General features: G+C 53.3%; 3 protein-coding genes across 9 annotated transcripts in view; 2 read left to right on the top strand and 1 right to left on the bottom strand.

The window, feature by feature from the left end:
* Positions 1 to 264: 264 nt before the first annotated feature.
* MRPL2 (mitochondrial ribosomal protein L2) lies at positions 265 to 3,790 on the bottom strand. The gene is made up of 7 exons (XM_082414606.1): positions 3,651 to 3,790; positions 2,341 to 2,509; positions 1,640 to 1,781; positions 1,415 to 1,530; positions 1,228 to 1,338; positions 876 to 949; positions 265 to 513 (listed from the first exon to the last, which is right to left on the bottom strand). The coding sequence occupies exons 1-7, from the start codon at positions 3,744 to 3,746 to the stop codon at positions 301 to 303; spliced, it is 921 nt and encodes a 306-aa protein (XP_082270732.1). The 5' UTR covers positions 3,747 to 3,790; the 3' UTR covers positions 265 to 300.
* A 198-nt stretch (positions 3,791 to 3,988) lies between these two features.
* KLC4 (kinesin light chain 4) lies at positions 3,989 to 16,036 on the top strand. 6 transcript variants are annotated; one of them, XM_082414584.1, is made up of 17 exons: positions 3,989 to 4,075; positions 4,901 to 4,985; positions 5,686 to 5,967; positions 6,967 to 7,197; positions 8,805 to 8,886; positions 9,495 to 9,705; positions 10,156 to 10,243; positions 11,371 to 11,472; positions 11,726 to 11,899; positions 12,214 to 12,313; positions 12,514 to 12,566; positions 12,780 to 12,850; positions 13,030 to 13,138; positions 13,728 to 13,868; positions 14,170 to 14,285; positions 14,639 to 14,702; positions 15,561 to 16,036. In XM_082414584.1, exons 3-17 carry the CDS (start codon positions 5,710 to 5,712, stop codon positions 15,609 to 15,611), a joined length of 1,851 nt encoding a protein of 616 aa, XP_082270710.1. In that variant the 5' UTR covers positions 3,989 to 4,075; positions 4,901 to 4,985; positions 5,686 to 5,709; the 3' UTR covers positions 15,612 to 16,036. The 6 variants fall into 6 exon arrangements, with proteins under 6 accessions (XP_082270710.1, XP_082270711.1, XP_082270709.1 ...); XM_082414583.1 differs by having other exon boundaries at positions 4,008 to 4,556; XM_082414582.1 differs by having other exon boundaries at positions 4,057 to 4,075; positions 4,936 to 4,985.
* A 1,176-nt stretch (positions 16,037 to 17,212) lies between these two features.
* PTK7 (protein tyrosine kinase 7 (inactive)) overlaps positions 17,213 to 24,927 on the top strand; it is a 60,802-nt gene continuing 53,087 nt past the window's right edge. The window contains exon 1 of one of the 2 annotated variants that reach the window (XM_082414578.1): positions 17,213 to 17,495. In XM_082414578.1, coding sequence (XP_082270704.1) covers positions 17,417 to 17,495 — 79 coding nt within the window. In that variant the 5' untranslated portion in view covers positions 17,213 to 17,416. Of the gene's footprint in view, positions 17,496 to 22,532; positions 22,636 to 24,927 lie in introns of those variants that run through there. The other variant, XM_082414577.1, reaches the window with a different exon arrangement.

Genomic DNA, 24,927 nt, shown 5'->3' with positions numbered 1-24,927 from the left:
CCTCCTGTCACCGGAAGCGCCTTCCCCGCTTCCCAAAGTCAGAATTGGAAAAGACTTTGGAGGTCATTTATTCCCCCCTCCTCCATTACACATAAAGGCGCGGAGCAACGGGGGGGAGTGGGGGGCGACTGGAAATGAGAGGGGAACGGCCCGTTTTTGCCCCATACTTTTCTTTCTCCTCCCGCCAACGGTTGTTTACTTCTGTCCCCGCGCCCCCCCCCATCCAGTAAGTACCTCCTCCCTTAAAAAAAACCCAGAAACAGATAAAAATGGGGGCCATTTTATTAGAGTCCAGGGATATCAGCTTTGGGCAGCAGCTGAGGGCAGCTTCACGTAACTCTTCATGGGGGGCAGTGGCCGGATCTTTCGGCCAGCCCAGCCCCCCTTGCGGTGCCATCGCCCACTGTTGGGCCTCTTTCCCAGCCAGCGGTTCCGCCCGGCCTTGCCGATGACCCGTTTGTTATGATCAACGTTGGATACTCGGCCCACTGTTGCTATGCACGTTTCCAGCACCTGACAGAGAAAGCAGATGGAGACGAATGCACCATGGGGGGAAAGAGCCTGACACTGTTGAGGGCATGGACTCTTGGGAGACTTCTTACACTCAAGGAGAGAAGGGAGAGGAGAGGGGGAAAGCACAACATAATTGAACCTGAGTGCAGGTCCTACAGTAGTTGAAAACAAAAGGCACTGTTCCCTACTCCATCATGGTGCCAGCCTGAAAAGGCACGCCTAGTCACATGGCAGAAAAGGACAGACCCAGCTCGAGGCAGTTCTCAACATAAAACACCTGGGAGCTATCCTGCACAGGTTAGGTACATTCCAAAAATTCCTCCCTCGCTGATCCCTCGAACCTGCACCCCCCACACACACACCTGCATCTGCCTCTTAGAGGGCAGCTGGATGATGGCTGTCCCATTCACCTTCCGTAGCAGCACACCACAGGTCCCTGGGAAAGGGAGAAACAGCTTTGCGACCCTCCACAGAGCAGGAGGTGGGGGGAAGATTTCCAAGGGGCCACACTCCACACACTTTGAGGAGGAGAACCACTGAAGCGGGATGCATGTAAGGCTTTAGGTCAAAACACAAGCACCTCTTCAGCCTTGTTTTTCCTTCTTTTCCTCTGCCAGTGGACCAGATGTGGGCCCATGGGTTCAGAGGGTTGCAACCTCAGGTACCCCTTGGCCTTCCAAACTGTAAGATCCCAAGCAGCTCTTTTCTTCATACCTGCGGCTCGGATATACTGGGCCCCCCGGCCTGGCTCACTCTCCACATTGTTGATGAGGGTCCCCACTGGCAAGGCCCCAAGAGGGTGTGCATCCCCTTCCCGAGCAGCAACTAAAAGACAGTATTTCATCAGCACCAGAACCCTTGCAGCCTCCCAGCCCACACACATCTGGCGGCCATCTCTCACCTGCCATTCGGCCTATGTGGTCAGAGTTCAGGATTGTATCTCCAGCTTGCATGTTTTCTGTGGCAATGATCCAGCGTTTCCGGTTGCCCCCAGCAACCAGAGCTATGTCAGCTGACCTGTTCAGAGTGAGGCACAGGTAAGCAGACCATCTAGGCAGCCTCACATCTCCTGAAAAGCCACAGAGTAGTCATTCAGCCATACCACCACCTCACATCCCAAACTTGCCTACAGGGATCATAGCGGACAGTGATGACCTTCTCCTCAAAGGGTCCTGGCTTGGATTCCTGCTCGGGCCGGAACCTCAGAAAGTCAATCATTCGATAACGTTGCTTGTGGCCCCCACCGATACCGTGCACTTGGATTCGGCCTGTGGTCAGGACAGTGCAGGGACATGACCCTGGTCAGACGAGTCAGTTCCCAGCATTGAGAACAGACCCATCCTAGGCAGAGAGCAGCGCTCCCCAACATTATGACACAAGCAGAAAATGATAAAAATTTGCACAGCACAATGAGGGTGAGGGTGAACACCTACATGGAGCTTGGTAAAAACATAATTATGATATTGAAATTGTATAAAACATCCAGATAAAATCTCTACAAATTACTGAATTCAGTAAGTTTACTGAGAGCCATGTAACTCGTGTTCAATTTCAACTATTGTCAATTTTTGAAGGGTGTGAAGAGGAATGTCATATAACTTCCTGAGTACGTCCAGTTTTCTTCAACTACCTAGATTATCTTTAGGAGCACAGACCACTTGTTTGTTGCTTTGTATTCTACTCTCTCACTCTTACAACATACTACATGCAGAAGGAGTCCAATAAATGCTTTTTAATTACATTCCTCTGCCTGTATCAAAATACAGGCCTAGGATCCTACCATGTTTTTGCCCTTTACTGCTGAAATCTTCTTGTCCTTGCTCCCACCTGTGTGGTTTCGGCCCCCGGACTTCCTCATCTTCACTGGCATAACGGTATACTTGGTACGACTCTTCCAGGACACAAACTTAGCACTAAGGGCCACAGAGGTAAGGACTGGGCGGCAGGGAAGCAACATCGAGGGAGAGGGCAGCGGAAGGAGGACATTGTTTGTCACCTAGAGATAAACAGAAATCTCTTTCACTTGAAAGCTAATTGAAAGAAAAGCTTCACAGAACCAAGGGAGAGGGCACAAAGTTTAGCTTGTAACCTCCTTCCTCCTGGAAGTCCCAGACCAGCTATCCAAAAACTCCACCCATCACCGCTTGCACAAATACCAGTTCGGAATGTTTATCCAGGTGTATGTGTGTTGATTACCTCTCCTCATCTGATCCTCTCACCTCTGAAGTATTTCTTCAATGGAATGTTCTCCCCTTGGTGCATCTTCTTCCAAATTTGGCTCAAAACTCTCCTTCTCCAAGAAACTTTTCCTTCCCTAAACAACTCCCTTCTCCAGGGCTGGTAACTTCCATACACCCATGTACCACCATTGGCATCAGCACCTTTTGCCCATTTTGCTGCATGTTTCTGAGAGTTTTTCAGATATGAATGGAGGGGAGAGATCATTTATGTCTTGTTCCCTGCTGAATTCCCAGCACTTCACAAAGTAGGCTGGTTTGGTTTTGAATTTTAAGTATGCATCTGCCAAACTCTACCATAAGTCTGAAAGGTCCAGGGGAGGTAAGACTTAACTTCTCTTTTCTGTAACTCACCAGTCGCCCACTAGGAACCTTGAGATATCTTCATGTTAGGCTCCTATTCTTGGTATCTTGCCCTGAATTCTCTAATCTCAGTAGTAACTCATCCTTAATGGTTATAATAATGGTTAAGAGCCCAGGCTTTGAAGCCAGATTACCTAGCTCCAATGGTTGGTGTATGACCTTCGACTACTTATGTTTTCTCATATGTAAAATGGGAATATAATAACTAATTTATAAAGTGATTAAAAGGAATTCATTTATTTAAAACGTCTATTACTTATGCTTGGCTTATGAGAGACAATAAATGTTAGTTATTATTGAAACCTGTACATTTGTCTGTAAAGCACTTTCACCTCCAGTATCTTGTCTGAGGAATCCAAGGACCCTGTGAGATAGCAACACTTACAGAGGAGAAAGCTGAGGCTGAGAGTGACTTATCCAAGGTCACAGGCCGGCGTGACTCCTAACCAGACTCGCATCCCCCACCTCGCTTCTCCTGGAGCCCCCTCTCCGGCTGCCCGAACGGAAACAGCCACATTCCCGGGTAAGGTGGATTACCTGGGCGGCCAGGAGCAGGCTTGGGCCGGGGACGGCGGCAATCCGGGGCGTCAGGCTCAGAGAGCCAAGAGCGCGGGTCAGTGCCCGCAAGGCCATGAGTTGGGCCAGGCTCGACTGGGCTCAGCACGCCACCATTACCTTTAGCCAGGCCGCCTGGTGCTACTGGATGACGCTAACAGGTACCCGTTCCGTCGCTCCTTCATGACGTAGAAAGAGGCGGTCAGAGAACCCGAGACAAAGCGGGACACACACCTCTTATGCGCCCTGCTCGTGGTAGAGCCAATCCCCGGGTGGCTCTTAGGTCGCGTGACTGTGTAACAGGCCCCGCCCCTTGGAGCCGTCAAAACAATTGCCTCGAGCGGCAGCCATGATGGATTTAAAGGCGCAGTACCGGCAAGAGCGGCAGCCAGACCGACGGACTGCGGGTGAGTCTTTGAGGGTACCTCTGGGGCTAAGAGTTGAAGTCCCGCTACCTCTTTCCTGCACTCCCAGACAAACGAACAAATGAGCCCCTCCGACCGAACTTACACAACTCCAGTCAGCCTTAAAAACTCCACCCCTCCCCGCGATTCTTCCCGCCCCTCGGCGTCCAGACAGAGGGACAGACGGCCTGCCCCGCCCCCTGCGCTACAGACTGACTCAGTGACCTCGGGATTGTCAGGCCCGGGTCCTCGTCCGTGACGCGGACCTCGGCCGTCCACCCGCACCACCTCCCGTCACCCCTGCCCATCTCACTCTATCCCCACCCTGGGCCTCAGGGCAGGTCGACAGCCTGGGACACTTCTCCACCGCATTCCCAGGCCCGGGAGACCAGCTCCCAGCGCCGCGTTTCCCTGTGATCCCGCAGCCGCTCAGAAGACTTGCCATTCTTCCCTGCATCATCGGGCGTCTGGGAGGCACCCTACGGTGACTCCTCTCAGAGACAGTTAGTATGTGATCGTGATAGACACAAAACCATAGAAATGACTGGCCTAGGAGTGACCAGGTCTTCCTCCTCACCCTTTCCCAGACACGCCCCTTGCCGCAGGTCTCAGATCAAATCTCACTCCCTTCTTGGGAGAAAATAGCTCCCCAGGCTTGGGGTGGGAGGTTGGCTTGGGGAAGGAGGAGGGACATTGGTCGTCTTTGAAGACCTGTAGGCAGGGGAGGGAGGGCGTTTGTCCGGGGTGGGGCTCCATGCCAGGTCCTCTGGGTGGCTGTGAAGTGGTGAGAGAAGGGGTGGGAACTCTGGGCTTCTGGACTTTGGGCAGGGCAGATCCTTCTGAGTTCCTGGCTGTTTGAACAGAGTTTCTTCTGAGCTCCCGCCTGAACACCACAACCAAGGGCTATATACAGGTAAGAAAACTTCAAAGATGAGAAACAAGGCCCTTTTGAGGAAGCAGGAAGACAGCCTGAGACCTGGGGTTTCAGGCTAGTGGGGAAAGAGGCAGAGCTGACCAGGTTTGGAGATGCTAGGCTTAGTTAGCCCCATGGGTGACGCAACCTGAAGACTTTGAGCCTCCAGGCCCCTCTTATCTGGGTCTTGTGATGAAGGCTCCTCTCTTTTTCTGTCCCTCTCTTTCTTGGTTTAACTTTGAAACCTATCCCTTCCCCTGTTTTGAAAACTTTGCGCTATTTTCTGCATACCTCTGGTCTGCTTTAACTCCATTCCCTTTGCAGCTCTCTCGGACACCCTCTGTGTTCCCTATAGTGCTGTCGTCTTTCCTGATTCCTTTTGCTAACCCAAGCTCTCTCTCCAGCTCCTTTTCTATTGTGTTCCTTAGTTCTAAATCCCTCTGCTACTTCTCAGCACCTTTGTTCTTTCTACAGGTTTTCATTCACGTCAATTTGCCTCCCTCTCTCTGTCTCACGACCTTAGCTTTGTGTCTGGTGTCATCACAGGCTACCCCCCCCCACTGGTCACTCTCTCTCTCCAATTAAACCACAGGGTCCCCCCCTACTGGTTCTCGTCCCTTCATTTGGATCCCTCCCGCCCAAGGCGCTCAGCCACTCTTTCCAATCTTTACCCCGCCTGAGCTCTGTTGTTTCTCTGTAGCCCAGGCAAGGTCCCCCAGCCAGGATGTCGGGCCTGGTATTGGGACAGCGGGATGAGCCTGCAGGGCACCGGCTCAGCCAGGAGGAGATCCTGGGGACCACTCGTCTGGTGAGCCAAGGGCTGGAGGCCCTCCACAGTGAACACCAGGCTGTGCTGCAAAGCCTCTCCCAAACCATCGAGTGTCTGCAGCAGGGAGGCCATGAAGAAGGGCTGGTGCATGAGAAGGCCCGGCAGCTGCGCCGTTCCATGGAAAACATCGAGCTGGGGCTGAGTGAGGCCCAGGTGAGGGGGAGGAGGTGGTGCCAAGTGGCCCAGGGTAGATGGAGGAGCAGTTGTCTGATTAGGGCTTTGAGGTCACTTGGGATCCCCTTGTCCTAATTGCTTGCATTCATTCACCCAGTAAATATGTATTAAGCCTCTACCATGTGCTAGGCACTACTCTCCTGGACACTAGGGACACATCACTGAACAAGAACAGCCATAAACCTTGCCATCTTGGAGCTTACATTCTAGCTGGGGGAGGCAGACAATACACGAATAAATAAGTGATTCAGTATGCCGCAATGATAACTGTTAAGGATGAAAGGATAAAAATAAAGCAAGGAAGGGGACTGGGGCGTATGGGGAGAGGATACAGTTTGAGATAGGGTGGTCAATAAAAGCCTCATTGAAAAGGCGCCATTTGAGCAAAGATTTGAAGATGAGGGAATGAGTCATACAGTAAACGGGGGAAGAGCATCCTAAACAGAGTGGACAGCAAGTGCAAAGGCCCCGACCTGGAGCCTTCCCGATGAGTTCACTGAGGGGCCAGTGTGGCTACAGGACAGTGAATGAGGACAAGCAAAATAGAAAATGAAGTTGGAGAGGTGGTGGAGGCAGGGGACAGATCCTGTGAAACCGTAGGCCATCGTAAGGACTTGGCTTCTACTTTGAAGTGAGACGGAAGCTATTGGAATGTTTTGAGTGGAGAAGTGATGTGGTTTAACATTTTAAAAGGATCATTTGGCTGCAGAGTTGAGACCAGACTCTAGGGGAACAAGGGCAGAAACAGGGAGGCCAGTGAGGAGGCAATTCTCATAATCCAGGTGGGACTTGATGGTGGTTTGGCCCAGGGCGGTAGCTCTAGAGGTGGTGAGAAATTGGATTCAGGGTATGTTTTGAAGGTAGAGTCATCACTACCCAACCCTTCCTCCTGGCCCCTGCCAGTCTTGCCGGCTTCTCTCCCGCCTATCCCTCAACACTCCTATCCAGAGCCCAGCGCTCACAGGATTGCCCACCTAGGTGATGCTGGCTTTGGCCAACCACCTGAGCACAGTGGAGTCGGAGAAACAGAAGCTGCGGGCTCAGGTCCGGCGGCTGTGCCAGGAGAACCAGTGGCTCCGGGACGAGCTGGCAGGCACCCAGCAGCGGCTGCAGCGCAGCGAACAGGCCGTGGCTCAGCTGGAGGAGGAAAAGAAGCACCTAGAGTTCCTGGGACAGCTGCGTCAGTATGACGAGGATGGGCACACCGCGGTGAGCATGTGCAGGCGAGGCTGGCTGGGGGGCGGACAGCTGGGAGTCACCACAAACGTGGGGGCAATTGCTCCATCATCCACAAGGGCCAGCAGCCCTGCCCAGCCTGCCCCCACCTGGCAGAATTCAGGTCCTGACACCAACTCCAGATGGCAGCAAGGGAGAAACAAGGGTCACTCATTCAGTCAACATTTGATCAAATGACTACTATATGTCAGGCGCAGTGCACTCTGCTGGGGATGCAAAGTAAACAAGGCAGAGTTCCTGCTCTGACAATAAGCATTTGGGGACAGATAAGCATTTGGACAATTCCAATTCAGAATCCTAAGCTCTGCAATTAGGGAAAGCACAGCCCCGTTGAGCAAGTCCTAAAATTTGCTCTCAAAATGTGTGGAATTTAACCCTCACTCAACAGGCATTTATATATCTCTGTGCCTTAGGCAATGCAAGAAGATGTGTGGCAGGTAGATGTAAGGAACTACAAAAGAGAGTTTCTGCCTTGAGCTTATCGTGTAGCTGTAGGAACAAGGCTTACATGTGAGAACACGTATGTGACAACACAAACAGCAAGTGCCCAGTGCTGGAGGAGTGGTTCAGTCAGTGTGGGAGGGATCCCAAGGAGATAGGTTCCTGGGGGCTGGAATGGTCTGAAAGATTCACAGAGGAGGTGGGAAGCAGGGATGGGCAAGATTTAGGTTGGATTTTTAAATTTTTATTTTATTTATTTTTTTCTTTGGTTTAGGAATTGGGATGGATTTCGGTTGTCTATGAGGGAGAGGGAGGAGCTTTCTAGACCGGGGGTGTGTGTGCGTGTGTGTGTGGGAGATAGATTCATAGATAAGGCTCCAGGGCTGGAAAGGTTGTCTGACCCAGGGAAAGTGGGATGATTTGTATGGGACACACTGGTGAATCTGGGCGGGAGAGTTGAAAGTGTTTGTACAAGGCTGCAGTGCCTGGTGGGGTGAAGCATTTTTGCCTGGTGTGAAAGTAGGTTATTCAGTGAGGATTGGGCACTACATTCAGAGTGAGTGGTGGCAGATGAAGGGTGTCAGGCTGAGCTAGACACTTTGGGTACGTGTCAATAAGATAGGACATACCTCTGCCCTCAGGAGAGACAGGACAGACATGTAATCAGTGTAAACACACAGGGATCAACACGGGACTATAATTACAAGAGTTGAGGGGGAGAGAGGTGGAGGGTGAGGGTGCTTAGGAAGGAAGCCCTCTGGATGTGAAGGAAGGGAAAGTCATGAGATTTTGGCTGAAGCATCTCTTGTTTTTGTTTTGTTGTTGTTATTTTTTGTTTTTTTGGCCGTGCCGTGCGGCATGCGGGATCTTAGTTCCCGGACCAGGGATCGAACCCGTGCCCCCTGCAGTGGAAGCATGGCGTCTTAAACACTGGACCGCCAGGAAAGTCCCCATCTCTCATTTTTTATGAACAAGAGAGGCCTAAGCTTGGCGGGACAGATGCTGGCCTTCCCAGGGGCAGGGACATGAACAAGGGACTTGTCCTAGGCCCCACCTGTCAATGATTTCATGGTTTAGAGGGGGCTTGAAGAGGCTACTGAGGCTATCTTGGCCCAGACATGCTGCTGCTTCCCTTCCAGGAGGAGAAGGAAGGTGATGCCTCCAAGGATTCCCTGGATGACCTCTTCCCCAATGAGGAGGAAGAGGACCCCAGCAATGGCTGTGAGTCTGCCTCTGGAGTTGGAAGGTGAAGTGGGGGGCATCAGGAGCCTGGTCGCAGCTGTGGCCCACCCTGAACACAGGATGCTCACCATCCAGGAATAGGTTTTCCACTTCCTCTGGAGATGGGCCAGGGACCAGTACTTTGATTTCCTCAGCTTCCCCCTTATTCATCAACATGTATTAAGCACTTAGCCTGTGTCAGGCACTGTGCTGGGCACCAGGGAGATGAAGATGAGCACGACACAGGTCTCGCCAGTAAGGAGCTCACAGTCGAGTGGAAGAGTGACCCCAGAGGGGAAGAGCATGAGCTCCTCAAGGGAAAGGACCAGGTCTTTCTTATCTTTGTATCCCTGGAACAGCCCGTGCCTCATGCTTATTGAGTAGTTTGTTGAATGAACGAATGACTGGGTGAACAAATGGGATTGTGATGGGCACGGGGCAAGGGAGTGGGCAAAAGAGTAGCAGTTGAGGCAGGTCTATGCAGGGAGCCTGGTGGGGGGTAGGCACAGGCACGGAACAAGTCTTAGAGTGGGGTGGGGAGGGCAGACAGCAAAGGGAGAGGCAGCGTCATCTGAGGAAGTCTCCTGTCTTTTTCTGCGATGGTGTAGTGTCCCGTGGCCCGGGTGCCCAGCACAGCGGCTATGAGATCCCGGCGAGGTTGCGGACACTGCACAACTTGGTGATCCAGTATGCAGCCCAGGGTCGCTATGAGGTAGCTGTGCCACTCTGCAAGCAGGCACTGGAGGACCTGGAGCGCACGTCCGGCCGCGGCCACCCCGACGTGGCCACCATGCTCAACATCCTAGCTCTGGTGTATCGGTAAGTACGGCCTCCTCCTCGCACGAACCTGCCTCCATGTTCCCGCCTTGATCCGCCTTTGGCTCTCATGCCTCCTCTCCACAGGGAACCGCTTCTCCCTCCCACCTGGGGGCTTTCTTCTATACCAGACTCTTATTCTTTCATACCTGAGCCTCTGACTTCAGAGAATACTCATCCCTCAGGTTTTTTGCTTCTCTCATCTCTCCTCTGGGGAGGGTCTCCTTCTCTGTTTCTGTCTCTTGCATCTTATGCCTTATGGCCTTCTCTGGGCATGGCAACTCTCAGTGTGTGTCAGTGAACCCCTCTCACTGCTCCCACCAGGCTTCCTGTCTTCTCATAGGGGAGGCCCAATCCCTAAATGTACCTCAGTTGTCCCAAAGGGAAGGAAGTAAGGAGATGGCTTAGGGCCAGAGTTCGGGCTAACCCCTTGCCACTTTTGTCCTCTTACAGGGACCAGAATAAGTATAAGGAAGCTGCCCTCCTGCTGAATGATGCCCTCAGCATCCGGGAGAGCACCTTGGGCCGGGACCACCCTGCTGTCAGTATTCCTTGCCCTCCTTCCCCTGTGCTCTCTCAGCTTGTTCATCTGCTTCCCTCAGCCCGCTCCCTGGGGGTTCTCAGGAGGGAGGCATGAAGACTCATTTCTCCCAGGCACTGTCTGCTGATCCCAGTGGTTCTCAACTCTCTGAGACCCAATGAATCCTTCTTATAATGAATATTTTCCTAAAACTTAACTCGTAGATAACCTACCTGTATAACCTACCTGTATAATGGCAACCTACCTGTATAATTTCCTCAAAAGTTGAATGGTACCCTATTAATATAAAAGAGAAACGAGGAAAGTAATTTATAATAAAATAATATGTATAATACATTACAGTAAAATGAAAATGCAAAACAATAACAGTTGTGTTGAGTACAACAATGCTAGAAGACATAATATAGTAGTCTGATATATAATGACTGAATAACTTTAGATTTAGAAGAAGTAAAACCAGTAAGTCATTCTACATAGAAGTACGTATTAGAAAAATGACAGAGCAGAAGAATTGGCGTGTGCAAGATTAAAATCCAGTGTTAGAATAAGTAATAATGGACCAGATTTACTTGTCTGTGATAAGAGAGAGAGAGAAATAACCTTAAGTAGGGATAGCATGCCAAGACAAATGCTAGATTTGTCAAAGTGGAGACAATGAGAAATAAGATATTTTTGAAAATGAGCTGACTGTGGAAAAAGAATTCCCTGTGTTATGATGTATGATAGACAGGGAGGGATGATGTAACTCAGAAAACATAACTCCTGTCTTGATATCCCACCAAGTATCAAAGCTTATATTCAGCGTTTGAAAGTCTGGCAGGACAGTCAAAAGTTGCCTGAGCTGTCCCACACAGGCAGTACATCTGTAGCATCCTTGCCTCCCCAAAGGCTCCTAATATTTATGGCAACCAAAAAAACCCTGCCTCCAGAAATGTCCACAAATCTATTTAGAGGGTGATACCACCCCCATGGAGAACCTCAGAGCCACGGGGGTCAGTACTTTCCCCTCCGCCGCCTCTGGTTCGGGTGGCAGAGTCCATTTGTCTGGGTGTAGTGCAGCGTGGCACCCTGCTGTTCAAGGTCCTTTGCAGCACCAGTTTCTGATGGGGGCAGGCCTGTCTTCCTAGGTGGCTGCCACACTCAACAATCTGGCTGTGCTCTATGGCAAGAGGGGCAAATACAAGGAGGCGGAGCCGCTGTGCCAGAGGGCCCTGGAGATTCGAGAAAAGGTGCCTGTGCCCTCTGCCTGTTCTTCCCTGTTGTGGTGACCCCTCCTCCACCATCTCTCTTCTGATCTACCCTTGCCCCTCACTTCTTTTCGTCTCACGCCCCATCTCTGCCTTATCCCCTGTTCTTTCATTCCCTTCCCCCTGCTCCCTGCATGGGCACGTGCACACACACACACGCACACGCACACACACACACACACACACAAGCACACGCATAATCACAGCCATCTGTCTGTCCTTTGTACTCCTCCAGGTCCTGGGCACCAACCACCCAGATGTGGCAAAGCAGCTGAACAACCTGGCCCTGTTGTGCCAAAACCAGGGCAAGTATGAGGCTGTGGAGCGCTATTACCGGCGGGCACTGGCCATCTATGAGGGGCAGCTGGGGCCGGACAACCCTAATGTAGCCCGGACCAAGAACAACCTGGTGAGGGCAAAGGTGGTGGGAGGAGGGAAGGGGAAGCATCATAGTCTGGTACACTGACCTCATCGCCTTTGTGCCCTGCTCTGGGGCTGCCTTTGGGGCTGAGGGGTCTGCTTCCTTCCTGTGGGAAGGCAGAAGTTCCGTAGCCTCTTGGGAGTTGAGTGGAGTGGGAACACCCTGGACCCTGCAGCTAGACAAAGAGGTGTGAGGTGGATCTCTGGGAAAAGTCATAAAGAGACCAAGAAGTGGAAATCCCAGGCCTGGCCGAGACCTTATCTCTACCTCTTGCTCCTGTGTTTTTGCCTTCCTGCCCCCAGGCTTCCTGTTACCTGAAACAAGGGAAGTATGCTGAGGCTGAGACACTCTACAAAGAGATCCTGACCCGTGCCCATGTGCAGGAGTTTGGGTCTGTGGATGGTGAGTGGTGAGGGCCTGGGCAGGGAGCTGTAGGGAGGAAAGGAAATGCAGACCAAAGGTTGGGGGGTTGACCACAGTGGTTCCCAAGGGGGAGCCAGACCCCTTTAGTCCAGCCCTGTCAGCCTCTGGGTCCTGGCTCCCCCCGTACTGTCCAGCTCCGTTCTCTAACCTCGCCACCCCATCCCATGTATCACCCTCAGACGACCACAAGCCCATCTGGATGCATGCAGAGGAGCGGGAGGAAATGAGCAAAGTGAGTGGGGGGCCCAGCCTGGGGAGCCCGAGGCTACCAGGGCCTCTGACTTACTCCTGCCCCAGCCCAGCTCCTCATTTCCCATCCAAGCACCAGCCCCAGGTGCATGGTGCCTTCCCCAGCCCAGCCTGCACCCCAGCCCTGCGCCAGCTTGTACCCCAGCATCTCGGTACTCTCATCTCTGGCTTCACCTCCTGCTCTGTCCTCCTGCAGAGCCGGCACCGTGAGGGCAGCACACCCTACGCCGAGTATGGAGGCTGGTACAAGGCCTGCAAAGTGAGCAGGTGAGCTGCGGGTGAGCAGCCGGCTTGGCCTCCGATGCCCTCCATCCAAGCCCGGCTTCCAGCTTCCTGGACCTTCCCCTTCTTCACTTGGACCTTCCCTCGGCCTTAGCTCTGCTTCCTCTCTCCTGCTTGTTTTCTGAGTCCGTCTTCTTTTCCTTCCCTGGTCTCCCCCGTCACAGCCCCACGGTAAACACAACCCTGAGAAACCTCGGAGCTCTGTACAGGCGCCAGGGAAAGCTGGAGGCAGCTGAGACCCTGGAGGAATGTGCCCTGCGTTCCCGGAAACAGGTCAGAGACCAGGAGGGGAAGGAGGTCTGCAAGGTAGGGCCCTGGGGACAGGATGGAGGACCACTGAGGCTGCTTGTGACTCTCTGAAGGGTAAGAGGAGAGGCTGAGGAGGAAGACAGGACAGGCAGGTGAGACTCTTTTGTGACTGTGGTTGTTTTTTAAGTGTGTTCTTACCCCCTACCTGCCCTTTGTGGTCAGGACTCCAAGTTCAAGATTCACTTCACTAAATGGGACTATTATGGGAAGCCCTGCCTTTTGATAACGTGAAGAATCTTCTGAGGTGGGGCACGGGCAGTGTGGGTGAGAGGGTTGTGGTTGAGGGGAATCAGAGTTTCTCAAATTGAGGGTCTTGACTCAGTGGGTCCTGAAATCAATTCAGTGTGGGCCTCGGCTAAAGATCGATGTGTATCTATATGTAGGAGCTCATTGCAAATAGAAAAGGTGAGTGTCTCCTTTCCAATATGTGTGTACTGGGAAGTCTCAAAGAAAAATGTTTTCTTTGTTGCGGCTGATGGTGAGAAAAAGTTTGGAAGCCCCATCCTGAGGAGTTCAGAAGTGGGAAGTCCCAGCTCCTTCCTTTTCCTTCCAGGGCACTGACCCTATCAGCCAGACCAAGGTGGCTGAGCTGCTTGGGGAGGGTGACAGTGGAAGGACCTCCCAGGAGGGCCTTGGGGGCAGTGTGAAATTCGAGGGAGGTGAAGATGCCTCAGTGGCTGTGGAGTGGTCAGGGGTAAGTCTGATCGTCGCCCCTTGATCTCTCCTGCCTCTCCTGCTGGTGGTGGTGAGAGGCTCTGAGCCTGTAGGATGCGTGTAGGATGTGCATGTCGGAGGGGGCGTTGTCCCCATCCCAGTTTAGTTAGCCTTTCCCTCTCAGGGGCCTCTCTGCAAGCCAGCTGTTGACCAGGCTCTTGTTTTCAGTCGCTGGGCTTTGGGGGGGAGGGGGAGGTGTGCAGAATAAATGGCAGGAGTAGACTCAGAGGCCAGTCTGCCTGGGATCCCTTTAACTTCTGTTCCCCATCCCTCTCTGCCAGGATGGCAGCGGGGCCCTGCAGAGGAGCGGCTCTCTGGGCAAGATCCGAGATGTGCTTCGTAGAAGCAGTGAACTCCTGGTGAGGAAGCTCCAGGGGACCGAGCCCCGGCCCTCCAGGTACACCCTGAGACTGAGATATGGCAGAGTAGGCAGGTGAACCCTGGCCTCCAACTCCGCTTGGCCCCTCATCTCTGGAGGAGAAGAATCTTGGAGAGAAACGTGGAGGAGGTCACTGGGGTGGCTGTGGAGAGAGAGTGTGGGAAAAATGGGTGCCCCAGCGCGGGGACGACAGTACCTGAGCAGATGCTGGTAACTGATGAAGACAAGAGAGTGCGTGTATGTGTTTGTGGGGTGGGGTCAGATGGTGGGGAGGCAATGATCTGAGGGTGTGTGGTGGTGCCCAAGAGTCCCAAGCGTTAGGGCCACCCATGGGACGAGAAGAGGCCTCGATTCTTTCTTTTCCATTGTAGCGGCAACATGAAGCGGGCGGCCTCCTTGAACTATCTGAACCAACCCAGTGCAGCACCCCTCCAGGTGAGAGCAGTGCTCGTGAGTGTATCGGTGGGTGAGAAAGAAAGGATAAGCCCAGTGGGGAGAGGGGAGAGTCATCTGGGATGAAGGCTCTGCCAGGGAATTGGAGGTGGGCAGACAGGAATCAAGCAGCTTGTTGGGGGTGGTGACCGCCAAGGGACAGTTTCGGGCCAGAGATAGTAGCAAATAAATTAATCAGGAGGGGAACAGGAATGAATGTTCTCTAAATGGGTACTTTAGAATTATGAATAATTCAGGAATGATTTGGGGATACTAATTGCTCTCCCCCTATAGCCACCATACTCCTCACCTTGGGGACTCAGCAGTAGATGAGAAGGGAAAAAGAAAAAAAAAGCATTAACTCATCTCCATTTGAGAAAACAGCAATGACATTTTTTTTTTTTTGGAGAAGAGTTCTCTGCTTTATTTCATTAGCGATGTCAGTGAGAAATTATGCAAAGGATGTATTGATGAGAATTAGTCTCTATAAGGTTACCCCAAAGCACTTTTACATCATGATATTGTAGAGATCGTATAAAGACTGTACAAGTTATATAACAAGAAATGAGTCTCTGTTAAAGAAGTAGCAATGACATTTTAGTGGGAAACGACCACCTGTATCAACACATTCAAAGTGTATGCCAATATTCATGTGGTTCTTCCAGGTATTTTCTCCACCAGATTGTGGCCTTCTGGGAAATCATAGCAAAGACTAAACAAAGCCCAGAGCTTGGGGTTGAGGTTACAGGCTCCATCCTAGGTCCAGAGAGAGACTGCAGCCGTGAGATGTATAAGACTCCAGGGGACAGTCTTTGGGAGGCTGAGGTCCCTGGGCTGATGGCATGCTATTGTCTATTTCAGGTCTCCCGAGGCCTCAGTGCCAGCAGTATGGACCTCTCTTCAAGCAGCTGACATTCAACCCACCCCCCCCCCAGGTCTGCTGGGTCCCCCACACAGCCCTCACAGCATTCCCTATTGCTCCTGGCTCTTCCAGCCCCAAGGTGGGACAGTGAAGGGGGAGCGGTTAACCAGAAGATTGCTGCTGCCCTTAGGGTCTCAGCTCCCTCCTCAGGAATCCCCCTCAGGAAGGACCCTCAGGACATCCTCTCCCCACCCTGTGGTCCTCTAGAGTAGCTAGCTCTACTACTAGGGCCCCCAGAGTGGGTAAGGAGCAGGTATGCACCTCAGAGATGCAGCCTGCTGCTGGCTTTTCTGTCAGAGGGTTTGGGGCTGGCCAGCCAACCTGCCTTGCCCTGGCCTCTCTTGTTCCCTCTGCTGCCTCACTTCAGGTCCATGTATTTCACTTTTCCTAAATAAAAGAATCAGGTAACCATTCAGCCACTTGAGTCCTAACTGAAGAGGGTAGGAAGCAAGGGTGGTGTTGGGGCCCCTCACAGAAGGGTGAGGGGCAGTGATGGATGGGGCAATAGGAGGAATGTTGCTTCTTGGATCTCTCCTCTCTTCCTTCCCCTGTTCGTATCCTCTCCAGCAGGGCCTGCAGGCAGGCGTCTGGGGGATGGGGGGAGGCCCACAACCCAAGGAGAAGGTGCTGTGGACTGGGTTGTCAGGGACATGTGGCGGCCATGTGGCAGGACCCTGGAGTCCTGGCGCCACTGCTCCTGGCCTGTGAGGCCCTCTGTGGTGGCCCCTCCTCCCAGCTGCTTGGGGGAAGGGAGGTCTGAGCAGGCCTGGGGGGCCCTCCGGAGCCAGAGGGGGATGAGGCACTTACTATCCATACCCTCTCGGCACATCCTGGAGGCCCAGCAGCAGCTGGGGCCCATCTTCCAAAGCTTGACTCCTCCTGACCCGCCTCCTACACCCCTTGCTGCTTTCACAACAAAGAAAGAATGTGGGGGTGGTGGCGCTGGGGGTGGGGGGCGCCTGGAACAAGGGCTGTACTGGGCCTCCCCACAGCTGGAGACTTGGCCATGCCCTGACACAGCCCAGACTGCCTGGAGATGGACTTGGGATGAATTTGTCAGTTTAACAGCCTTCAGCCTGGTGTTCAGAGAGCCCAGTCTCTCTCTACCTTTGGGTTCAGATTGGTCCAGAGCCAAACCAGACCCTAGCCATGCACTGGTCCTCCTCTTCTCCAGGCTACTTCTCTCCTGGGGCTCCACAGTATCTCCAGGTTACCTTGCTTGGGGACACCAAGGACACCCTTCTGTTCTGGATCTCCCTCCGGATTTCAGGTTGCTGAGAAGTGAGCCAGAGCCCACCCTTTCCCCTCCCGCCCGGAGAATTTGGGGGGAACTGTTGGTCACAGCCCTCAGGAAAGCCCAGAAACCACGGTCTTCCCCAGGAGCCACGAAATCACAAAAGTCACTTTAGGTCCCTGCACACTAGGTGGTAGGCACAGCATCCGCTCCCCTATCTCGCTCAGGTCCCCACACTCCCCTGGGGCCTCCTCTCTGTCCCCCATCCGTCTCCAGACCCCTCCCCCAACTAGGAGCTCCTCCCCACAACGGCGGGGAGGGGGGCGTCGAGGGGGCGTCGCGGGGCGGGGCTTGGCGGTGGCGGCGGCGGCGGCGGCGCGCGACGGCTCGGAGGTACCGGGCGCGCGCGGCTCCGGCTCGGGACGCCTCGGGCTTTGACTCTGGCTGCGGCTGCTGCAGCGGCACCCGCGCTCCGGTGCGCTCGGCCTCCTGGGCCCGCCGGGGAGCGCTGACCGTGAGCCCGCCGTGCGCCCGCCCGCCCCCTTCCCCGGACCCGCCGGGATGGGAGCCGCGCGCGGAACTCCGAGCAGCCCTCGCTGGCTGCCCCTGCTCAGCGTCCTGCTGCTGCCGCTGCTGGGCGGTGAGTCCCGGCGAGCTGGGGGAGCGCGGGAGCCCCTAGGGCCAAAGGGGGCGCCGTGGAGGTGGGCTTGGACAACTGGAGCGGGGGAGACACCCGGGCGTGGGGCAGGGGCTCGCTGGGCGGGGGACGAGGTCCCGGCGGCCGGGAGATGGCGAAGCCCCCGCTTACTCGGCCTGGCCCCTCTCGCCCCCGCGCCCGCGAGGACGCGTTTCCAGCCTCCCGGGAGTTTTCCCGGCCCGAGCCGAGAGTTTGCTCGGGAACTGACGGGAGTTGCCGGCTCCCGGGCTCCAGTGGGGCGTTTCTTTGCGGGGGAGAAACGGCGCCCCCCCACACTTAGGGGGTGCAGCGCGGTGGCTGAGGGTGGGGGAGATGGAGTCCCCCCGGCAGGCTCAGCCTAGGTGAGGGAGGCCGGCCTGTGGCCGGATGCGGGACCGACCGGCGCGCGGGGCGCGGAGCTTTGTTACCTATGCCGGCTCGACGCTCCCGGCTTCCCTCCTCCAAGTTCCTGGGCCAGGCTGGGGACCCAGACGGCCCTGCTGGTGAGGGCGGAAGAAGGGAAAGAAGAGTGAGGGTCCGTCCCATCTCCTCCAGCTCCCGGCCCGAGCCCTGAGCCCACTCCCTCCCAGGGTCGGATCTGGGAGCTGAGAGTCCCAGGCTGTCTCGGTGACTCATGTGTGAAGGCCGCTGCCAAAATCGGGCATGGCTGGCCTGCAAAGGTGCGGACGGGGTTGGTTCTGCTCCTTCCTGGATTTCCATGCTCTCTCTCCCCAGCAAGGAAAGAAAATCTCTCTTTCTACGGACAAAAAGGCAAAAAGAGTTCATTCTGTCTTCTTTGAGGGCCTCAGCATTTTGATGAGGGTGTGGCCCCTATCTCTAGGGCAGACTGGACCCGAACCCTCCCCCCGCTTTATTTCCTGGCTTGGTCACACCTGAGAGTCACCACCGAGGTGTTGAAGTGCTTTAGAGGAAAGCGCCAAGCTACCCGCACACCCCAAACACTCTGGACTGGAAGTATGCCCCTCCCACCCCGTGCCCCCTTCCAAAACCCAAGATCTTTGGTGATGATCCTGGCAGCAGCCCTCTCTGGGGGAACTGTGCCCAAGAGACCTGGTCCGAGCTTATCACTTTCCTCCTCTTTTGAAGAGTGGCCGTGGGGAGGGTGGGGGTAGAGAATTGCCTTTTCTGACATCTCCCTGGCCTGCCAGCTGTTGAGGGGTTTGGTGCTGATGGAATGGAACATCTCCCCCACCCCTAGTTGTAAAAGGAGAGGTAATTGTAACCCAGGACCGAGAGGTAAGACCAAGTTCCCGGGATTCGGAGGAGGTGTTTCTGGAGCTGCCCTGTGTTCCTTCTGATGTGTGGGGTGGTAATGCTCACGGCAGAACCCACATCTGCTCCCGGAGGCAGTATGGAAGTTTTTTGCACAGCCAGCATAGGGGGCCCAGCCATATGGGCCGGTGGCCCAAGCTCACAGGCTTCCTAGGTCTGCAGGCTGTTTGGGTTTTGGTGTATGGGGTGCCAGACATGGCTACCTTCACTGCTGATGTTTAGAGTTCTGGGGAAGATTCTGGTGGAGACGGGGCTCTTGTTCAACAAATGCTAAATTCCTAAATTCCTTCCATGAGAAGACGACTCTGACGTTAAGCGATGTTAATCCGGTGACTGGTGTTTAGCGAAGGGGTGGGTTCTGGTGGGGGGAGTTAGGGCAGGCTGAGGGCTGGGGACTGGAGGTCTGGAATCTCCTCTGGGGGTGGGGAGATGTCTTGTGCTCAACAAAGGAACATTTTAATGAGAGCCTTAAATCAGTTCCATCAAATGTGTCTTAGTGTGGAACCTGCCCATGCGCTGTAAACAGTTTCAGTCGAGGCTGAGGCGCCTGCTGTCTGTCTTCTGGTGAAATCCGGGGGCTCAGCCCACCCCTGGACGGCATGACTTCAGGGGGCAATGATTTTTCAATAGATAACAGTAGATTTTTCCATCTCATTGTGTAATTAGCTGGATTTGTAGTGAGACCCCGCTGCTAATAAGGCAGGAGTAGGGGACCTAGGCTGGCTAGGTTTGTGGATTAGGCCATTTTGAAGTTTGGGTAATTATGCTGGAAATGGCTGAGGAACTTTCCGAACTTTGAGATCCCCGTTGTGATAAACGTGGTGGAGGAGGAGGAGAGGGCTTGACGTTTGAAACCTGGGATTCTTCGCCTCACCGCTGGAAGGGTTGGTTGGGGTCACTACCCATCCCTCTTCCCACCCCCGTCTCTGGGTTCTTTCCTCCAGGATCTTGTTTCTTTGGGGAAATTGAATTGTCGCGTCCTGAGATGGCTTCTACAGCCTGTAATTCAGGCCTTTTATCAGTGATGGGCTTTCTCAGATGTTGGGAAGTATGGCGGGAGGGCTAGAGTAATTTCTGCTCATCACCTGCCAAAGGATCTAGTCAGACTCCTGGCGTTCAGAGCAGGGCTGAGTGGTGGAGAGAGCCCAGGCCATCGGGATGAAGTGTTTGCCCAAACAGCAACTCAAGGTTCTTTGACAGGCCCTGTGGCCCTGGCAGATTTCTTCACCTCACAGTTTGCCTCCTCTGTAAAGGGACTTACTTCCTGAAGTTGTGCTGAGGATTAAATGTAATGAAGTATATAAAGGGCCCCTTTCTTGTTCTTTCCTCTCCGGTGGTGTGCTGCCAGCATACCTTTCCAGCTTTACAATCACCCCCAACAATAAACATGTTCCACTCACTGGAACCCTCCATTCCAGCCCAACTAGTCTCTTTCCCATCCCCTAAAACATACGGGGTTTCGAAGACCTTTCTTTTCTCTCTGGCCGGTCTCCTGGTATGTGCCGCCTTCCCCATCTCTTTTGCCAACCCCACCTCCACTTCCTTCCTGAAGCTGTCCCATCTCTCCTACCAGAAGGTGGATGCCTGGAGAACTTCTGGACTCTTAGGCCATCTTCAATATTTTTGCCCCACTTGGGTTTTAACTTACTGAAGGGACTTAACTTACTGTAGAATTCATTGCGGTGGTATCTTATTTATAGTAGTAGATCCTTATCTAGGTTTATTAAAAAGTGAATGACACATTTGGGTACAGGGCAGAGTGACCAATGGCAAAGGTAAACAGCCCCTTTGCCTGCTAGGCATTGGGGGGGGGGTTTGTGCCCTTTCCCACTTCTCTGGGTTGGGGTTGCCTGTCCCCTCTCCTTGTGCCTGTTCTACTGTGACCCAGTCAAGGGACGAGATCTTCCTTCCCTGTGTCTGGGCTGTCTGTTCTCTGTGGGGGTTTTCTGAGTTTTGATGTGGCAGGGCTTCTGGCTTTCTCTAAGAGTGCTGGGCATGGGCATCCACCTGTGCATATGGAGCTGACCTGCCTGGAAAGGCCACAGCTTAACCACCATGAGCTATATAGGGGCCTAGATTATCTACAACTTTGACACTCAAAACAAGGGCCAGGGACTTCCCTGGTGGCGCAGTGGTTAAGAATCCGCCTGCCAATGCAGGAGACACAGGTTTGAGCCCTGCTCCGGGAAGATCCCACATGCTGCGGAGCAACTAAGCCCGTGCGCCACAACTACTGAGCCTGTGCTCTAGAGCCCGCGAGCCACAACTACTGAGCCCACGTGCTTAGAGCCCGTGCTCTGCAACAAGAGAAGCCACTGCAATGAGAAGCCCGCGCACCGCAATGAAGAGTAGCCCCCGCTCACTGCAACTAGAGAAAGCCCGCACAGCAACGAAGACCCAACGCAGCCAAAAATAAATATAAAATAAATAAATAAATAAGTAAATAAATAAATAAATAAATTTGTTAAAAACAACAACAACAAAAAAAAAACCAAGGGCCAAAGACCAGCGTCATCAGCATTCCCTGAGAGCATGAATCGGAGTTCCAGACTGCATTTTAACAAGCTCCCCAGGTGACTGCACCCAAGGTTCCAGAAGTCCTGCTCTAAGCATCCTTCCTTATATAGAAACTCGAGGTACAGAGCTTTCCCGTTGCAAAAGTACGAATCAGGAACCCTAGATCTTGCACAGTATTTGAAGACTTAGCTTAAATAACTTTTAGTTCATGTGAACACTCTCCGGTGTGATATTATACACTTAAAAATGACCTCACCGTGGGTTGAATTTGAATTAGATTTTGTCAGGAAACTTGTCCATTAAAGGTGTGACTCCAGAGGATTTGCAACACTAAGGGTGGAGCTCTGTTCCTCTGGGAGCCTTAGCTTTTCCTAGAGGAGCGTGTGTCTCAATTTATAAAGAGAGCCAGTGGAGAAATTGGATTTGTTAGGAAGAAGTTTGGTCTGTGGACGACTTTTCAGGAATACGTTTGGTTCATAAAGGGAGGCAATGTCTCCACTGGGCTGCAACAGTTGTAGTTGTTAAAGTTTTGGAGGATTTCATATTTTGGAGTGGGGCGGGTTTGGGTGAGTTGTGTGTTTTTAAGCCAGTACAGCTTCTGTGAGACTCATCTGGGAGGGAGGGTGGCCAGTTCAGACTCTAATGTTTGAGCCAAGAGCAGTGTACGACCAGGGATTCAGTCTTTGGTGTGTTCCTGATGGAAGAAAGGGTCATTAAGCCGGGCTGGGTATCCTTGGCCTGTGTCCCTTAGCCTCCCTCGGCTCTCCCTAACCTCAGTACATGCCTGTCTGCTCTGTGGCCCTGCAGAGCCATGTGGTGGGACCACGGTTGCTGGCGCGGGCTCTGGCCTTGCCCGCGGGCTGCCGACCTGCCTCTCTCCTTGAGTCCTGCACTGCCCCCCACCCCGCAGCTGTCTGGTCCTTTGTCCCGAGGGTATGGGGGTTCTGCCATGTGGCTGGAGTAGAGTCCCGCCTTGGGGTTCTTGGCGTTCACTGCTCAGTGCACATTCAGCCCCGCCGAGCCCCCTGGCGCTTTGGTGGAGCTGGCCCAGGAGCTGCTACAGCTAATCAGTGGTTTGAGGAAGCCCTCTGTAGTCTGTCACTTTTTCCATCCTCTTTTCTTCTCTGAGTTCAGGCCACTTCCCTCCCAGTAATGCTACACAGCGGCAGTGGGGCAGGGAGGAAGCTGTGCTGGAAGGGCTGACCTATGCGGGCGCCTTCCCCGTCTCACAGCTTGGTTTGGGGTCCCGGAGCTCTTGTGTCCCTGTGTGCCTTAACTCTGAGTGAATGCACAGGTGAGTGGAATGCAATCTACCGGCTGTCCTGCATATCCTACCTTCCCTGCCAGAAACTTAGACCCTGATGTGCAGGACATGAACTGGCTGGCTTAGGTGTGTATGTAACTTCTGATAACTGGGTCCTGAGTCTTTGGGGTAGGGTTTGTGAGTCACACGTTAAGAAGACGTGGATTTGTGTTTCTCAGATATGTGGTCCAGAGACCATTGGGGAATATAGTGGGAGGGCAGGTAACCAGAGGTACTGGTTAAAATGTGAGTCTCCTGAGCCTTAACTGCAGGCCTGCCCATCAGAATCGTTGGGGGAGGAGCCAGAACGTGTAGTTTATTTTCCCGTTCGTTAGATTACATTGTATTGTTTGAATAGCCAATCCTGTCACATAGTTCAAGTCTCAAAAGGAAACTGCATTTTAAAAGAGCTTCCCAGGAGATTCCTATCTACTCTCAAGTTTGAGAACCACTGTGTAGCCATAAGGAGAATTTGTCTGTCTAAAGTGGCGGTGTGGTGATGAGAAAGAGGTGTTAATGCTGAGGGGTTTAGGATGGGCTCAATTCAAATCTTTTGGGTGTCTTCTTTGGGTGAAGCTGTTTCAGGTGGCGCAGGAGGCAGGAAGGAGACAGGATGATGAGAATCAGATGAAGTATAATGGGAGGCAACACTTGGTAAAGTGCTAAATAGGTGGAATAACATTCCAGAATGTGTAGGAAGGTGAGTCCATGATGCGGGAGCAACTGGGGGCAGTGGGAGGGCTTCAGAGAGGAGAAAGGATTGACTTTGCTAGTAGCTGTAGTCTGTGGTGACTGATCAGAATGATGGAAAGGCATTGGATCAAGAGTCTGAAAACTTGGGTGGTTCTCTGCTGATACCACACACGATAAAGGAAGAGAAGTGACATCTGTTGGCTCACTGCTGCTGGTCACACGACCCTGAACTGGTTAATTAACCTTTCCGAGCCTCAGTTTCCTCATCTGCAAAATGCAAATGATGCTGACCCCTGCCTTGCCCGCCTCCGGGAAGTTAGGGTGTAGCAGTCGCAGCTGTGAAGGTGGTTGACCCGGGGAAGCAGCCCCTCTGGCCAGCCCTGCTGTCTCTTCCCAGAGACGGTCCTGACCTTCTGTCTCCCTTGAAGGTGTCAGCCTTTCGTTCCAGTCCCGTCTCTCTAGAATGGTTTGCGAGGGCTCAACCTGGTCACTCTTGACCGATAGCTTTAGAAAAGGTTTTCTCATTCTAAAGCACAGATTTTCTAAATGGGTCTCAGTATTCCAACAGCAGCTCGGAAATGTGGGCACAGCCACTTCGCGTTTCCTGGTAGGAACTCTTCCTCCCTCTATCCCGGTGGCAGATTCTCCCCAGGGTGATGAATGCTGGTTCAGGGCCACCTCCCTCGGCCTGCTGAGGTTCTTCCAGGGAGTGAGTAGGAAAGTGTGCTTCTTGCAGCCGAGGCGGACTTTTATAATACCCAAGGGAGGGTGTTTATCATCACAGGATGGCTGTGGGGGTCTCCCCCGTCAGTTACTCTGTATAACTTGCAGGAACTCCTATGAGAACCATGGGGAGGTTCCCGAGGTGCAGTGTGGTCTCCCTATGAGGGGGTTAAGGTGGCCAGAGTGGGCGCTGGCATGCACCGCTTCTCCTCCAGGAGACACACTGACTCTTTTGTCCCCTTCTTGGGTTGGTGGTGGTGGTGGTGGTGGGGCAACGAGGAGAATGCTTGTCTGCTCTTGGGACTTCTGGGATGTCCTAGCAGCTAGCTCATAAGGTGCCTTTGTGCAAATTAGAAATAGGCACCCTTCCTCCAAGTGACTGCAGCCCTGCACCAGGACACAGGGCTTTGGCTAGTGGAGCACAGGCAGTATTTCAGTATTACCCCCTTGGCCGGGCACTTGAGCAGTGTACAACGTGTACAGTCGTACATGGCTGTCCCATTGGAATGAGAGCCTTGCAACTAGTTGCTCTTTGCTTCCCAGTTGGTAGGCCAAGATGATTTTGGCGACCTCTATTCTAATAATATGTTTCACTGGAGCCCTTTTCACTACTGTTCTCCTGCCTCCTGTGGTGGGGGCGTGGGGCACTACTGCTCATAACATATACTAGGAGAAGCCTGGGAGGCTGGGCCCCCAGTGCTGTACCCACTCCACAGTATATGTCTGTGGCTGCTGAGGTCTCGGCCTGTTTCTGGGCTCCTTTCCCCGCCAGAGGATTTTGCTGCCTTGCAGATTCAGGCTTCTAGCCTGATGTGATCACTGATGTAGAAGGCTGGCTGTTTTCAGGGAAGAAATGCTGCTCAAGAG

This window comes from Balaenoptera physalus, assembly GCF_965194825.1.
Source record: "Balaenoptera physalus genome assembly, chromosome: 11".
NCBI lineage: Eukaryota > Metazoa > Chordata > Mammalia > Artiodactyla > Balaenopteridae > Balaenoptera > Balaenoptera physalus.
This window is presented reverse-complemented; position numbering and strand designations above follow the sequence as displayed.